The sequence below is a fragment of the Nematostella vectensis genome, chromosome 10 (assembly GCF_932526225.1).
Source record: "Nematostella vectensis chromosome 10, jaNemVect1.1, whole genome shotgun sequence".
Taxonomy (NCBI): Eukaryota; Metazoa; Cnidaria; class Anthozoa; order Actiniaria; family Edwardsiidae; genus Nematostella; species Nematostella vectensis.
This window is the reverse complement of record NC_064043.1, coordinates 10,190,576-10,205,343: the sequence shown is the minus strand read 5'-3', so window position 1 is coordinate 10,205,343 and position 14,768 is coordinate 10,190,576. Positions and strand designations below refer to the sequence as shown.

Below are 14,768 nucleotides of genomic sequence, written 5' to 3'. Positions count from 1 at the left end.
CATTTTAGGATATTAAACAATCGAAATAAGCATCCACCAACCGATCCATTTTGAAGGGCAACAGGAAGAAAGTCTGAATTCGATTTCTATATGACCTTAAACGTAGTTGAAAGACTTATAGCATAAAATGTTAAGATGAATTTAAACTTACCAAAATATAAGGGAAAACACACACACAAAAAAGCAAGGCTTGTTCTTCTTTTCTCGAAAAGTCTGTTTATTTGAGTTCGGATCTCTATTCTATTTATTTAATTTTCCTGGGCGTGATTTAGACAATGCATTCGACAGGCCGAGATCAAATCACAGGAAACTAGTGATAAAATCCTTGAGTCATTCTTCAACTAACTCCCTGCATAATGGGGAACAAAAGGCAACTAATACAACTGCACTTGACAATGTTTGATTTCTGATTCATATCGATAGCCATACCGTCCACTGCATCACAAGATTACAGCAGTTCACGCAGGCAGTCGATTCTAAAAATAACGTAATTATCTCTCGATCTGACTAAACTAGAACATCTTTTTTCAAAAAGTCAGATAGTTGTACTGTACTATAACTGCTGTTAAAGCAATTACGCTCGACTACTAAAAAAACATATATTCAATGTCAATATAAAAATAGTATCTAAGAAGACTACTTGAAATCATTGATTAACTCTGGGCAGGGCTGAAAGCTTGTCATTTTCTGAAGCGCATGTGTGTTATTAGGGGCTGTTCACATGATACCGGATCGAGTTTCGTTCCGGGTTGACTTCGAGTTTCGTTCCACGTTTACATGGCGGAATGCCTGACGGCGAGCCTGCATTGCTTCAGGACAGCACTCGCCTCAATGCGCGTGCGCCACTCGTTCCAGGCAGCTCGACCGGCAATCTCGCTCCGGATTGAGCTTTCGATCCGCGTTTACAAGATACCGTGAGTAAATGTGAGTAAATTCTCGCACCAGAACAAAATTTCGATCCGGAGCGAGAACCGGTGCGACTTCGATCCGGAACGACTTCAGTTTTGTCGCGGAATAATGTAAACGCGGAGTTACAAAATACAGGTGTACATGAGGGGGACTGAAAAAAACGGTGTGAGCTCACCCCGGATCGAAAGTCGATCCGGCGTCATGTAAACACACCCTTAGTTTTGAATACTAAGTCAGGCACAGGTCGACAGGCGACCGTTTCGTCGCACACTTTGAGCCCTGTTAGGTGTCTTTAAGGGCAATCAATTTTTGCCTGGTGGATCTCACCGCTAGCCAAGCTCGATGCTCTCTAACGCTATTAGAATGGTATTATCTCGAGGGCACTTCAGCATACTCGTCTAACTTCGCTATATCTATACATTCTTTGGAAAGCCTCTATTTTCTGGAAGCCCTGGCGCTCGGTTTCGTTTTCCCTCGCCGCCGATTTCGTTGCGTTTGTCGACTGCCAGCGGTGGTAAAAGAGATGCACTGGAAACAAAACACATGACATGATAATACAACTAGCACTTCGAGAAAAACGGAGGAGGTCCAAGATAGAAGCACTAGATATGTAGGGTGCTAATATCAAGGAAAACAAATTCAAAAGGTATTGTTGCTGAGGGAATAGCCTAGATGACTACACCCCTGATGATTGCTGAGGCATTGAAGGAAACTTAATCAGTACACCTCTAAGGGTTTTCAAGGCGCTAAGGAGAATGGCTTATTCTGCATTCACACCAGAACCGCGTTTAGTTAAACAAGTTTTTTCTTTGCCTGAAAACTTGCCAAGTTTCTTATTGTGTTGAATTCTTACTAACTAAATGATCACTTATTAACATGTACAGCACAGTCTATTCAGTTTTTTTTTTCTTGGTTCTGTCCACTCTTGGGAGATTGAGATTTAAACCAGTCTAATTAAACCACTTTTGAACTTGTTTGTGCTGGTGTGAATGCGGTATTAGATCAGCGTCTTTACGAATGCTATGACATGGCTTCAGTCAGGCGACAGTCCATGAAAATTACTAAAGTATGACTACTAAGTAGTAGGTAGTACTGGATAGGCTAGATGACTATTCTCTTGACCCTTGATGGTTGATAAAGCATGGAGATGGAAGGATAGACGGATAGGATACAACCCTAGTTACTATGGCATGGTTGATGGGGTTATTCGATATACGTGGTTACCTGTTCATCAAGGAAGTCGACAAGTTTGGAAATGGGGCATTTAATTCCATCCGATTTGATCTGCTCATGGAGGTGTACTACTTGCATGGGCTGTAAACGACAGGAGAAAGTAAGGCGACAGCACCTACTCCGCTTAAGTGGCTAGTCCCTTTCCTGTCCCATCCTAAGTTTGTATGTTCGCTGCACTACCCCTGAGTGGCGAGACACCAGCTAAGCCTGTGTAAGGGTACTTTTATTTATTGCTTACTATTGCCGATTACTGCTTACTGATCACGTTAATGTGTATTATAATGCAAAAGATTTGATAAACGAAACAATTATTTATTCACTCAACTACTATAGTTAATACTCGCGTATAAGAACCTGGAGATTAAGAAGCTACAGGCTGAAATTTGTTTTTTTAGTAAGAACCAATCTAATCAAAAACCTAATCAACCTGGTTCTTACACGCGGATGTTTACTGTTTTCACTGACTATGCTGAACTGCAGTCTACCTGGTCAGTATTTTGTCATACATTCAACCACTATTCAAGACTATGCGGCACTTCAACATACCTGATAGGTCAGTATCTTGAAGTGCAGATCCCTGTCTCCTGTCATGTATTTCAGCAGCGTCTGTTTTAAGTCATCACTATTGACCTGCGTCAAACAACAGATAATGATCCAATTTCTCAGGACCATGAGACAGTTGTATGACAACAAGAGCGAGGGCAAGTCTAGTTATCAGAAATCCTAGCTTCTTACCTGCTGTGATGCGGTGGCGTGCTCATTCTCCATTAGCACAGATACTTCACCAAACTCCTCGTCTTCTTTATCACTAAAAATAACAAAGAATATAGTTTTTTTTTTCAATGTTCAATAAGAGACCTTCATACCATTATCAAAAAACTGAAATAATAAAATATATTTAACAAATAGATCTCTTTTGCGTGCTTCTGTCCTCTAAAGCCTGATTTAGACATCACGATTTAGTCGTACGCAACCTGTGCGACATGTCTTAGCCCTGAATTACACGCTACGACATTCTTAGCCGGGTATCGTAGCGAAGTCGTAGGCTGGTTAACACTCTACAACTCGAGTTGAAGAGGTGTTGCAGACTAGTCGCATACGACAAAATCGCGCTGTCTAAACCAGCCTTAATAGATACACAGATGTCGTCGCAGCGTGTCACGAACAAACAAGTACGCAACGGGACGCACAAAATATATATATATAAAAGTTGTAAATACAGTTGTGGGTAGCGCACGCATGCTGGCGCCAAGCGTGCGTGTGTCCTCCAAATAACACATGGACCCTTGACCAATCAGAGCGCACGATTTACGAATGTCGTTGTATTTATACCTATTTCAATAAAGGTTGTCAGTGCAAATGGTGAATGGCGATTGGCAAATGGCGGTTTTACGACCGAATGTGACCATGCGTTTCAAAGAATATGGATAAATCAAAACAATTATCCATTAAAGGATACCAATGCATGGCTCTGGCATTGTTGGACTTTATTCAACACCTATAATTTTACGAATAATTAGTACCATACCATTTGCCATTCGCCACTTGCACTGACAACCTTTTGTGAAATAGATGTATGTAAATTTTTTAATGCCACATTCGAAACCTTGGTGGCAGCCAAATAGACAGATGAGTAAACAAACAAATGGATAGGTGAGTAAACATACAAATGGATAGGTGAGTAAACAAACAAATGGATAGGTGAGTAAACAAACAAATGGATAGGTGAGTAAACAAACGAATGGATAGGTGAGTAAACAAACAAATGGATAGGTGAGTAAACAAACAAATGGATAGGTGAGTAAACAAACAAATGGATAGGTGAGTAAACAAACAAATGGATAGATGAGTAAACAAACAAATGGAAAGGTGGGTAAACAAACAAATGGATAGGTAAGTAAACAAACAAATGGATAGGTGAGTAAACAAACAAATGGATAGGTGAGTAAACAAACAAATGGATAGGTGAGTAAACAAACAAATGGATAGGTGAGTAAACAAACAAATGGATAGGTGAGTAAACAAACAAATGGATAGGTGAGTAAACAAACAAATGGATAGGTGAGTAAACAAACAAATGGATAGGTGGGTAAACAAACAAATGGATAGGTAAGTAAACAAACAAATGGATAGGTGAGTAAACAAACAAATGGATAGGTGAGTAAACAAACAGTGGGAGGGTGGACTGGTGGACAGGAGAATGGATGGATGGAAGGAAGGAAGGACAGAGATATGCTGATTCAAAGACAGGCACGCAGACAGACGGATCAGGTTTACTGTACCTCTCTTCACTTGACTGTGACACTGTTTCTACATCATCCTTGTTGCTAGCATCTCTTACTCCAATCATCTCTTCCTCAGATCCAGACATTGCAGGTTTTTGGGTTGAAACTGTGGACTTTACCCGGCTTATTTTATTCAACTGCGTCTAAAGTACACGCCCAAGAAACAAAGGAATAAAACTAGGATATCGACATTTACTTGTTTAAATGCCACCCCTTGGATAACAGCAAAGCTCAAGGTGCAGCACGTGGGATAACCCTTAACTTTGTTACGCCAATCAGTGGTTTGGGGTAATACCACCAATAAACAGCGTTCTCGAATAAACGTCACAGGTAGAAATCATGAAAAATTAGGTAAGTCAGAAAGTATCTAAACAAGCAAGTAAAGTAATCAAATTACCTCTGAAGTCTGTTTCAATGAAAACTGTTTTTTAATAGCCTCTTGATCGTCCTCGGATTCTGAGCTCAGCTGTCTTTGGCTGGCTGGTGCACGTTTCCCCTTCCCTTTCCCCCTTGGGGCTTGTTTGCGCCCTCGATTAGACCGCTTCTTGTCTGGTCTCTGCTCTTCCTGGGGAGGTGCACCTTAGGGTAAAAGAGTATTTTTGAGCTCCATGCAAACAATGTTAGCACTAAAACATGCAGTACTGCTCGGCTTAGTTGTGCTGCTTACACATCACGTTGCTTGGAACTGTATGTTGTAAAATGTTATTTTATGTTGAGAAAAGTTAGTTTGAGATTCTTACCAGGGTGAGTATATTGATATATTTCCTTCAGTTTCTTGACCATTCTCTTTTTAGGCATTGCCCGCACGCCATACTCTTTGACTTTGTTCTGAAAAAAAGTATCGTAAAAATACTGTCAAAGATCGTAGAGAATAAAAATAATGACTCATTCGTGCAACAGCTTTTTTGTGTGGAAAGATCACTGTCATTAAGCTAAAGCAATAATGATGATGAAGATGATTAGGAGGATGACGATGGTGATGACCATGACGACGATGATGGTGATTATCACTGATACTAATAATGGCGTAGCTTTAAACTATCTTCATATTACCTTCAGTTGTGGCGTGTCCATGTCACTGTAATGTGGCATCGGAGTGATTGGACTTTGACCAACAGAGCTCTGTGCTCTCCATGTAGCTGACGGAGTGGTGAAGGCCCCTTGCGTGACCGATCCTGGTGTTACCACCTGTTGCGTGACTGTTCTTTGCGTAATAGACCCCTGCGAAAGAGACTGTTGCGAATACGTGGCCCTACTATGGACCTTAGTTTCTCGGCCTGGAGATGGAGTCCCTTTAGATGGCAGTTCTTGCTCTAGTTGTTCTATGTCAACGGCAGCTAGTAAGCTATCATCTGCACCTGGACAATCAGCAAAGCAATCAACGTCGCAGTTAAAACCTCCATCGTCAAAATACTCGGTTTGGTTCAATGTGGGTTGATTTGAGGTTCTCCCTTGCGATTGTGAGTTCGGTTTACCATCACTGTTATCAATTGGTGTTGAAGCCCGCTCTTTGTCGACATCGTCATTATCTGAAATACTTTCCACACGATGACAAATTTCAATTCCAAGTTTTCTTGCTTTCAGTCTCTGGAATAAGCTTGTTTCCGTTAAGATCCCGCTAGATTTTTCGCCCGTTTTCAACCCTGCACTCAAACCATCATCATTATTATCATCTTCAGAAGTATTTTCGGCATCTGATCTTTGCAGGATTTTCCTCGAAGATGTCGAGACAGAAATTGTAGGGGAAAGATAACCATCGCTATGGTCTTCATCTTTGCAAAAACCTTTCAACTCTTCATCATCTTTATCACTTAGAGCAACAGAAGTCTTGGGACATCCGTAAGATTGCTCAACCACTGGAACAGTAGGCGAATCTATAGGAGAAGTAGCGACCGTAGGCGAATCTGCCGAAGTTGGGGCAGTAGTTGCCTCTATACTTGAAGTCGGTGACTCTGGGACCTTAAACGTTGTAATCTTAGGGTCTGAGAGCGGGTTTGTTGCTTCAGGACTAGGAGAGGTTGGAGGAGTACCGTCCCTAGTTAGATCTACTGAGTGAGGCGATGGCATGTCCTCATCTTCCTCACTGGCTTTTTCTGGCGGCGACTCAGGTGGGGAAAAGCTTTGGAATTCAAAGTATGAGGGAGATGGATTAGCAGGGGGAATCATCTGCGTCAAAGAGGAGCCAGAAGAGTAGCCATCTTCGTCCCCTGGTGAGCAAGGCGGGAAAGGGTCTTCGCCTGGTTCCGAGGCATCAGACCAAAGAGCATTTCCATCTTCAGGCGATGCCAGGTTGAAGGGTGTTATCCCTTGAGTTTGGTCCGCTGCATTGTCAACGATAGGAACATCTAATCCACTACTAAACGATTTTGACTTCTCGAGGGTTTTGGAGTCCTCTAAGTGTCTTCTTCGTATATTCAAGGAAGACGCCATATCTGTCCTATTTTTAACGAACGTCCTCTTTTGGGCACTTTCTTCGGGTAGGGTTTTTTCAACATTGCATTGTTGTTCTTTTGTTTTATGCATTTTAACTTGGCTGCATAAGCTCGCTAGAGGTTTTTTCTCATCTTCTAGCTCGGAGTCACTATCTGAGCTGACTGCACACTCTGCATTGGAATCAAGTGCTCTGAGAGGCGATATCTTTGATAGTCGAGAGGTTATGTTCATGGGAGCAGGACGCTTATCAGACAGGGAGATAAGACTACGTCCTGTTTTCTTTGAATTAGGGGTTTCTGGTATAAAAAACTCTGCATCGTCACAGTTAGCATCACCTGCAACAGTATCTGCCCAGTTCGCATCCCTGAAAATACTATCATTCTTGGTATCTACTTCAGGTTTTCCACAATTATCACCACCAGACCCCTTTTGCATCACTTCATCAATATCTTCATTAGCAGTACCAACACTATCGACATCACTATCTTTGTTATCATCATCAGCAGCAGCCGTGTCTTCTCCGGATTCTCCACCATTCTTATCAAAATCACCCCTCTGTTTTACCTGACTATTATCATTATCCTCTTTGTCACTTATCAAGCTGATTGACTCGTTTAAGGTTACGTTTACACCATCGCAATTGACACTCTCATCTTTGTCACAATTTCCCACATTTTCCTCATCGACAATGAGTTTCCTTTTGTTGGACAGTTCACTTGTAATCTGATCTTTGGCGTTGTCCTTACGAGGCTCAATATTTTGTGCACCAACAACTTCTTCTTTATCGTTATTACCACGCAAGTATTTCTGATTTTTCTTTGCACATTTAACCCTGGAATCAATGGCATCTGTAAGTGGGTACCCGACCGTGACATATTCCTGTCTGTCAAAACCTGTAACACTTGACTCCTGGAACGCTTGACTTAAATTTGCTCTGGTATTTCTGAAGCTTCGTGTTTGTTGAGATATGTCCATGCGATCAGCACCGCTGGAAGGACTCCGCTCCAAGTCATAAGCTATGGTTGGCTCATCGTCCCAAGGTATGTCATCAACAGCTAGTACAGATGACAACATACCATCATCTTCACTCGGCTTAGATTTAACATGCAAGTCATGTTCTCCATACTTCTTGATGTCGGTCGCTGGGTCAGCTTTAACTTGACTCTCGTCAGTATGATCTTGCTTCTGAGATTCGAATTGATCCTTATCTATGCCAATCTTTGCCCGAAGCCGTTCCCGTAAGGAACCAACATTCGTTAAATTGCTCTCGTTGCTCTTCGTGGTTGGGCTGCACTCGTTTAATTCTCTAAACGTCGTCTTCATTCCCCCAACAATATGACTCTCCAATACCTCATCATTTTCTCTTTCTGTCTCCACAGCGATGTTCATATAGTCTTCAGCTACAACATCATTCTTATCTAATTCGTTCATTGGCATATCCATATCTTCAGCCATAGCTGTACATTCTGTCTGATCAGTATTGACTTCTTTATAACCTTGCTGATCGCTACCATTCTCTTCGAGATCATACCTACAGAATTTAGTCCGTGACGCCGCCTGCGTTTGAAAAATACGAATCTCCTCGATTTCCTCCTCGTCAAATTCATAGTCCGTCTCCTGCGTGTTTTGCTTGTGTGTAGTTTCCGTATCCTCATCGTTACTCTCATGCCAGATCGTATTCAGAAGATCCTCGGGGTCCGTAGAATGACATTCTCCCGTTGCATCGTCCACATTCGTACCATCACCACTCGGATGTCGGTTTTGGTCTTGTAAAGTTTGAACAAGCTCTTCAAGCTCTAAACTGAAATCGAAAGAAAGCATCCAGTTAGTATCTTTGGGCTAAAAGTTCATCGCTTTAGCAGATCATCGTATCCAATGTAGATGACCCATCTGGAGCCCTGGTTTGATGATGTGTGTCTTTTTTTCAACTATGCACTTTTTTTCACGAAATCAAAAATTACGCTAAAGCTGTTTGGAAAATTGGAGTATCAGCTTCAAACATTAAAGTTATTTTTAATTCCCGCACATGTCGGCTTCGCTTAGCATTTATAACCTCCATCTTAGTGACTTTTCTTTCAAATGCTTCTCTTTAATGTAGCCATACGCACCTTTCTGCGAGTTTAACCACACCATCAATCAAAGGTGGAGGAACGGAGGCGGTGGCCGTGTATATGAACTTGAGAACTTCCCCTAAGACAGCTGATTCAGTGTTTTCAAACTTCAAGCTAACTTTGCCATTTACAACTTGAGAAGATGCATCTTCGATCATCTAAGAAAACATAATTATGGGAACGGGACAATAGTTGGAAACAGAGGATTCATAGGTCTATGGTAGCCTGCATGCAGGCGTTGGATGGGGTTTCCATCGCGAAAAAAACACCCTCTATAGCGGTTGTAGCCAACATCTTGCTCTTAGCCGGCATTTTGCTCCAAGACCAAGATGGCGGCTGCGATCGCGCGAGACAGGTTTTTCGCATGAAGGCTAAGATCCATGCCAAAATAGTTATTCTAGTTATAAATAAATTGTGCTTCTAATCTGTTAATTTGTCAACTGGCCACATTTCGTTTCACAGTATGTAGCACTCAGGGTTTTTCCTCAAAGCAATCTTGAGTGAAGGTACCGTGCCGTTCAAAGCAATGCTGTCATGCTTTTCGATATCAAAAGAAAGTTTTTTTCTCTCGCCTCGACAATCTGTAATATAAAAATCTATCTTTTGACTGCACCTTAAGTTTAACAAAAATACAAATCAAAAGCGTGCAAGCATAGCAAGTCTTCTACTTTGCCCATCTCTTGTTTTGCTTGCTTTGTGTGCGAAAAAAAGGTCAACAGACTTTGTATTAATTAGACACACAATTGGTCATTAATTAGACACACAATTGGTCATTAATTAGACAAACAAATGGCCACTAGGCTCGAACCATAATACTTTTATTTCTTTCATGTTCATGTTAATTGTGGCATTAGCTCTTACCTTTGCTAACACTGACGATCTTGCGGCCAGCATAAACTTATGAGCAGGGATTTCATGTGTGTCCCGCGTAATCATGACAACATCGCTGAGTGACGGGTTGAGAACCATCGATGACAGGTCCCTCATAAGAGTGGTAAGATAAGGGGACGTAGACGAATCGATGGCCTGTGATCATAATAAAATACAAACAGGGACATTCTACACTCTGTCTTATACAATGTAGACAAATCAACTGTCCAAAGCGTTCTGTATAATCATACTGAGCTACTTATTTCCTTACATTTTTTAGATAGTAATGCTTTTTTATGAATGTATCTTAGGAGAATAGCACCTCATTGTATCAGAAGAGAACCATATACAATTATGTACATCTACTTTGTCTCGATATTTCATGGTAGACCAATAAATACAATGACCAGAAAATCGGGGAAAGCAAAGGTCTGAGAAAAACCGTCTGCTAACCTTATAATCTTGAGGTTGCCCAAAAGGGAGACAGAAGCCACTTGAAGGGAAAACGTCATCATCTCCCTCATCAGTACAAGAGGATAGCTTTGACGTTGCCATGGATACATCAACTTCATTGTTACGGACATCCTCATCCTCATTAGCTAAACCCATAAGGATGTCCACGTTTACAGCCTGTGTATCGGATATGCTTTCTAATAAAGATTTCCCTAAATCTTCCTTCTGGCTTTTCTGAATCGCTAGATTCTTTTCAAAATAATTATTTTCTTCAGGCTTTGGAGTAACTGATTCAGGGAGATCTTCAGTCGATATTGGAAGGGTTTTGTCCAAATGATATGACTTCCTTCGTTGTTTGGAAGGTGATTTCGTTGAGGTACATTTTGCAGGTGAGACGGGAGGTAAGAGATCAGTTACATAATATGTATTCAATGGTAACTGTGAGTTTACCAGAGACGACAGCGCCCAAAGGGAAGACTTGGGAAGGACCTAGGGATACAAAGAAGAAAGAACTAGTGTTAGTTTTTTAAGTTGAGTTTGGGTAAGGATAAGGGATTGGTAAATACAATGAAATCCCGTTGGTAGCAACAAACCTTAAACAAAAACAAAAAAAAGAGAAGTTGGGTTGTTTCTTTTATTGGGACCTTAAAAACTTTTCTTGGTCACAATATGTTATCATCAAGCAGGTGTCCTTCAGGAGCTCCACTGTAGTGTCAAAGCTATCATCACACATGTGGCATTGTGAGGAATGAAAGATATCATACATAGAGAATTTAGAAATTAAAATAGTGCCTGTAGCTCTTACCACTGGGTTCTGAGAGCTATTCCCAGTTCTGATGTTAGTTGGGTTAGTTGGTTCTCGCCTTTGCTACAACCATTTCTCTCCTGTTTTTTCCCTCCCTCCACAAAAACTAACAATTTTGATCTAAGTTGTGTTCTGTGGTCAGACATGAGTCATATGCGGGCTTCCTGAAGGGCCTTCTATATATGCCTTCAACTTGACCACGTTGTAGAGTACAGTATCTGCTCTCTTGCACTGTAATTCAGCATTCAAGCTGCAAAAGGGTGACCTAAATCAGATTTACCTTTGCATTTTCTAAGGCAGAAGGTGGAGCTAAGTTTTCCTTTTCTTTGATTTCTTCTGGACCTGACTTTTTGCAGATCTTAATGCCATCATCTTCTTCACCATCAACACATAGAAAACTCAGGAATGACTTGCACATATCAGGGCTTTTTAAAAGGTCTTCTGGAGATATCACATACATTGGATCATCGCCATCATCTTGGCCAACGTTCTCATCGACATCATCCTTATCAGTATCATCATTGTTATCATCATCATCATTATTCTTTGTACATGAAATAGATGACTCTTCTGAATGTTGACCATGGGACAATTCACAGAGATGGTCTTCATGTTGCATCATTTCTAGATTTGCTTGCTCTACAGGTACAAACTTTTGAGCCAGTGAGCTTGGTGCTAGAGCAGGTGTACAGGAGATCTCATCGTCCAAGGTACTATCATTCTGCAATATAAGGAAAATCTTTTAACTGTACATATCTCCAGCAGGGACCAAAAGCGTGACCTGGCCATTGTTTTCCAAGAATCAAGAACAAAAGTGGTGTGGTAGGGGGGGTAGGAGGCAGCATGCCAAGGTCCAATCAAATCAATCCAAAATAAAAGAGGCTTACCGTCCAATTATACCCTTTGGTTTTGGGTATACTTTTTGTTAGGTATTTTTTTTGTATATCTACAGAATTGCTAAACAGGAAATGATTACAGAAAGAAACGATTGTGAGCATTAGAGAATAAAATATACAACTCAACCAACCTGACCACAGACAACTTCTGCAGCTCGAGCTGCGATGACTTGATCTGTTTCTTCTTTACTTCTCAACAGCAGGGCAGGGATTATGTCATTTCTAAGAATTAAAGCAAAAACTTGGTTATGCACAAAATCAATGAGCAAACTGACTGGAAAAGATTAAAAACTTCTTTAACTTCCCATTACTTAAAGCACATGATGGTCATACCCTTTCTTTTTCCTCTTCTTGGATCTTGTAGTAGTCAAGCCATCATCTTCTACCACTGAGGGAGGTGCAATGGAAGCGGATAAGGCAAGTGCAATCTGAGTCTGTTCATCCATTACTCTAAAGGGGAAAAGTCAGGAAAAACAAGACACAATTTTTGCATGTCACCAAATACAATAATCAGCAGCTAAGAGATTTCTATCATAATCAATCTGATTGTGAGAATTATTATGTGCCGCCATACAAAAATAATGTGCAAACATTGAACTTGAGCATCAAATAAAGGGTTAAGCCCCTATACAGCTATCACTGGAGGCACAGGAAAAAAAGTGAAATGGTGCATTGTTTTGGAGGCATATTGTATGGGAAATGAATTAATCACATAGAATTATGCAGAAACTAAAAAAGTGTGCAAGATTGTATGAGTTTGGTTTGATTTTGCGCTTCCACACCTGTAACCTGTCACATGATTGATAACAAATATAGGGTTTGTAACTTACTTAGCAGATTCTTTAGGCTTTCGCTTCTTAGAAGGCACTGGTTTACCAATATGTATAGGATTTGTAGCAGTTGAAGAGGTTGGTACAGAACCATCTTTTTTTTCCAGCTCTTCGGCTTGTTCATCTTGTTGTACTCTATGCATGATTTCAATAACTTGGTTTGCTGGGATGTTATTCTTTTGGGCACACTTCTTGACATGACTATTCCTTGACTAAAAACCAAACAAAAACATGCTATAAGACTGTTTATGTTAAAATACCAAATATTCAATAAATCAACTATCCCACCTTAGTTGTTTTAAAAACAAGGCCACAGATTGGACAACTGATTTTAGAAGATCTAGTGTTTGTTTCCTTTTTTTCCTCCTTTGGCTTGCAGCTTTCAATTTTGTCACAGCACCTGTTGATGTGTTGCTGTCTTCTTTGGGAGTTCAACTTGGACAAATCTTTTTGGCAAATGTGGCAGAAGAAGAGTTCCTCTCCAAACTCTGGATCATCTTTAGGTTGAGATCTCTTGTACTGGAAAGCTTCAATTTGATCTCTCAACAAACTATGGGAGCTTCTAGGATCTGTAGGGTCTGACTCTATCACTTGATCCACTGTGCTTGTATTTTCAAGGCATTTCAAAGCATGAGCATTCATTTCTTCTTCACTGTCTGTGGCTGGGAATACCTTACTACAAACTGGACACTTGCTTTCACTGTTATCAAGCTTGTCATCAACAACTTTGCACTCTATATTTGGCATTTCTACTGAGCTACTTGCTTCAGGTTGTTCACAAACTTTCCTTTCACTGGCAGACTTATTTTCATTCCCACTAGATGCCGCTTGCCTAGTAGTCTTTCTCTTCAAAGCATCTCTTTTGCTCTTTACTCTTTCAAGTTTATGCTCTTCCCCTAAAACATGCTGTGGAATGCTAGTCTGTGGTTTGTCTACAAAATCAAGTTCATTTTCTGAATCTGCACTTTCTACTACTAAATGGTCTTTTTTCTTGGCACTTTCTTTACATGAAGTCTTTCTTTTCTTACTGGCATTCCCCTTATTACTTGAAATTGAGCTTTTCACTTCCACGAGTGCCTGTTTAGCCCTTCTGTAGTGTGGATTGGAGGCTCCATCATTCCCTTCATCAATTCCAGTACCTCGTTTTCTTTTCGTACCTGTACATGTTTCTACAGTAGAACCACTCTCTGAGTCATAATCAAATGCATAATATGATGAGCTACTTTTACAGCTTTCCTCTTCACTACCTTTAGCAGAATCTTTAGGTATGAAGCATTTTAATCTAGCATTTCCAAATACTGGGCTAATCTTCTTTTGGGATGTCTTTGTCTTAAAGGAATCTTTCTCTGATTCGCTAGTGTCTTGATTCCCTTGTGGGTCTGCTTTAGCAGCACTTCGATTTGATGTTCCCCGTTTTGCTAGGGTTTTATTCCTACTCTTCATGATTATGTCTTCTATTATGGGTTCAGTAAGCTTAAGTATCTATTTCCATTGAAGTTAACATTGCGTAGCAAGTTTACATCCCAATCCATGACTCAGCAGCATACCAAAACATCTCTATAGATATATCACTCTTTCAATCTCAAAAACGCAAATCTACTAATTCTTATTATCTAGTTGTCTGGCTTTGTTTTCTAGTTGTTGAAACATCAGTTTTCCTGGTCAGAGCCTTTCTTCTCCGAAAGTTTCTCTCGCATCTTATGTTGAAAGTCACTCGCTTGTTTGTAACTTTCCTCGTAGCGTTTCTGCTGCTGACTCGAGTCCGTGATGAAGCGGTGTCGGTTGTAGAAAGCAAACGTCAAAAGGGCTAAAGCTCCACCAAATGCAAGAGGAAACGTTGCTACTCTGATCGCCATTTTGTTTTGGCGCGCTCTTTTCGGTACCCTCTTTTCTGCAAATGACCGCTGACAATATCAAACCACAGGGTGGCCGATGACAATAAA

The 14,768-nt window shown here is 40.7% G+C and overlaps 1 protein-coding gene across 1 annotated transcript; it reads right to left on the bottom strand.

The window, feature by feature from the left end:
• Nucleotides 1-193: 193 nt before the first annotated feature.
• On the bottom strand, nt 194-14,735 carry LOC5519269. The gene is made up of 16 exons (XM_032364065.2): nt 13,114-14,735; nt 12,826-13,037; nt 12,329-12,445; nt 12,127-12,217; nt 11,380-11,820; nt 10,295-10,783; nt 9,833-9,997; nt 8,969-9,129; nt 5,481-8,661; nt 5,168-5,255; nt 4,825-5,006; nt 4,425-4,570; nt 2,878-2,950; nt 2,689-2,772; nt 2,134-2,223; nt 194-1,437 (listed from the first exon to the last, which is right to left on the bottom strand). Exons 1-16 carry the CDS (start codon nt 14,266-14,268, stop codon nt 1,345-1,347), a joined length of 6,768 nt encoding a protein of 2,255 aa, XP_032219956.2. The 5' UTR covers nt 14,269-14,735; the 3' UTR covers nt 194-1,344.
• Nucleotides 14,736-14,768: the final 33 nt, after the last annotated feature.

Excerpts from the sequence above, each read along its gene's own strand:
- LOC5519269 (XM_032364065.2), bottom strand. The coding sequence starts at position 14,268 with ATGAAGAGTAGGAATAAAACCCTAGCAAAACGGGGAACATCAAATCGA. Across the intron at positions 9,998-10,294 it reads GGCAACCTCAAGATTATAAG|GCCATCGATTCGTCTACGTC; the intron begins GTTAGCAGACGG and ends TTATGATCACAG. Across the intron at positions 2,951-4,424 it reads TCACAGTCAAGTGAAGAGAG|TGATAAAGAAGACGAGGAGT; the intron begins GTACAGTAAACC and ends TGTTATTTTTAG.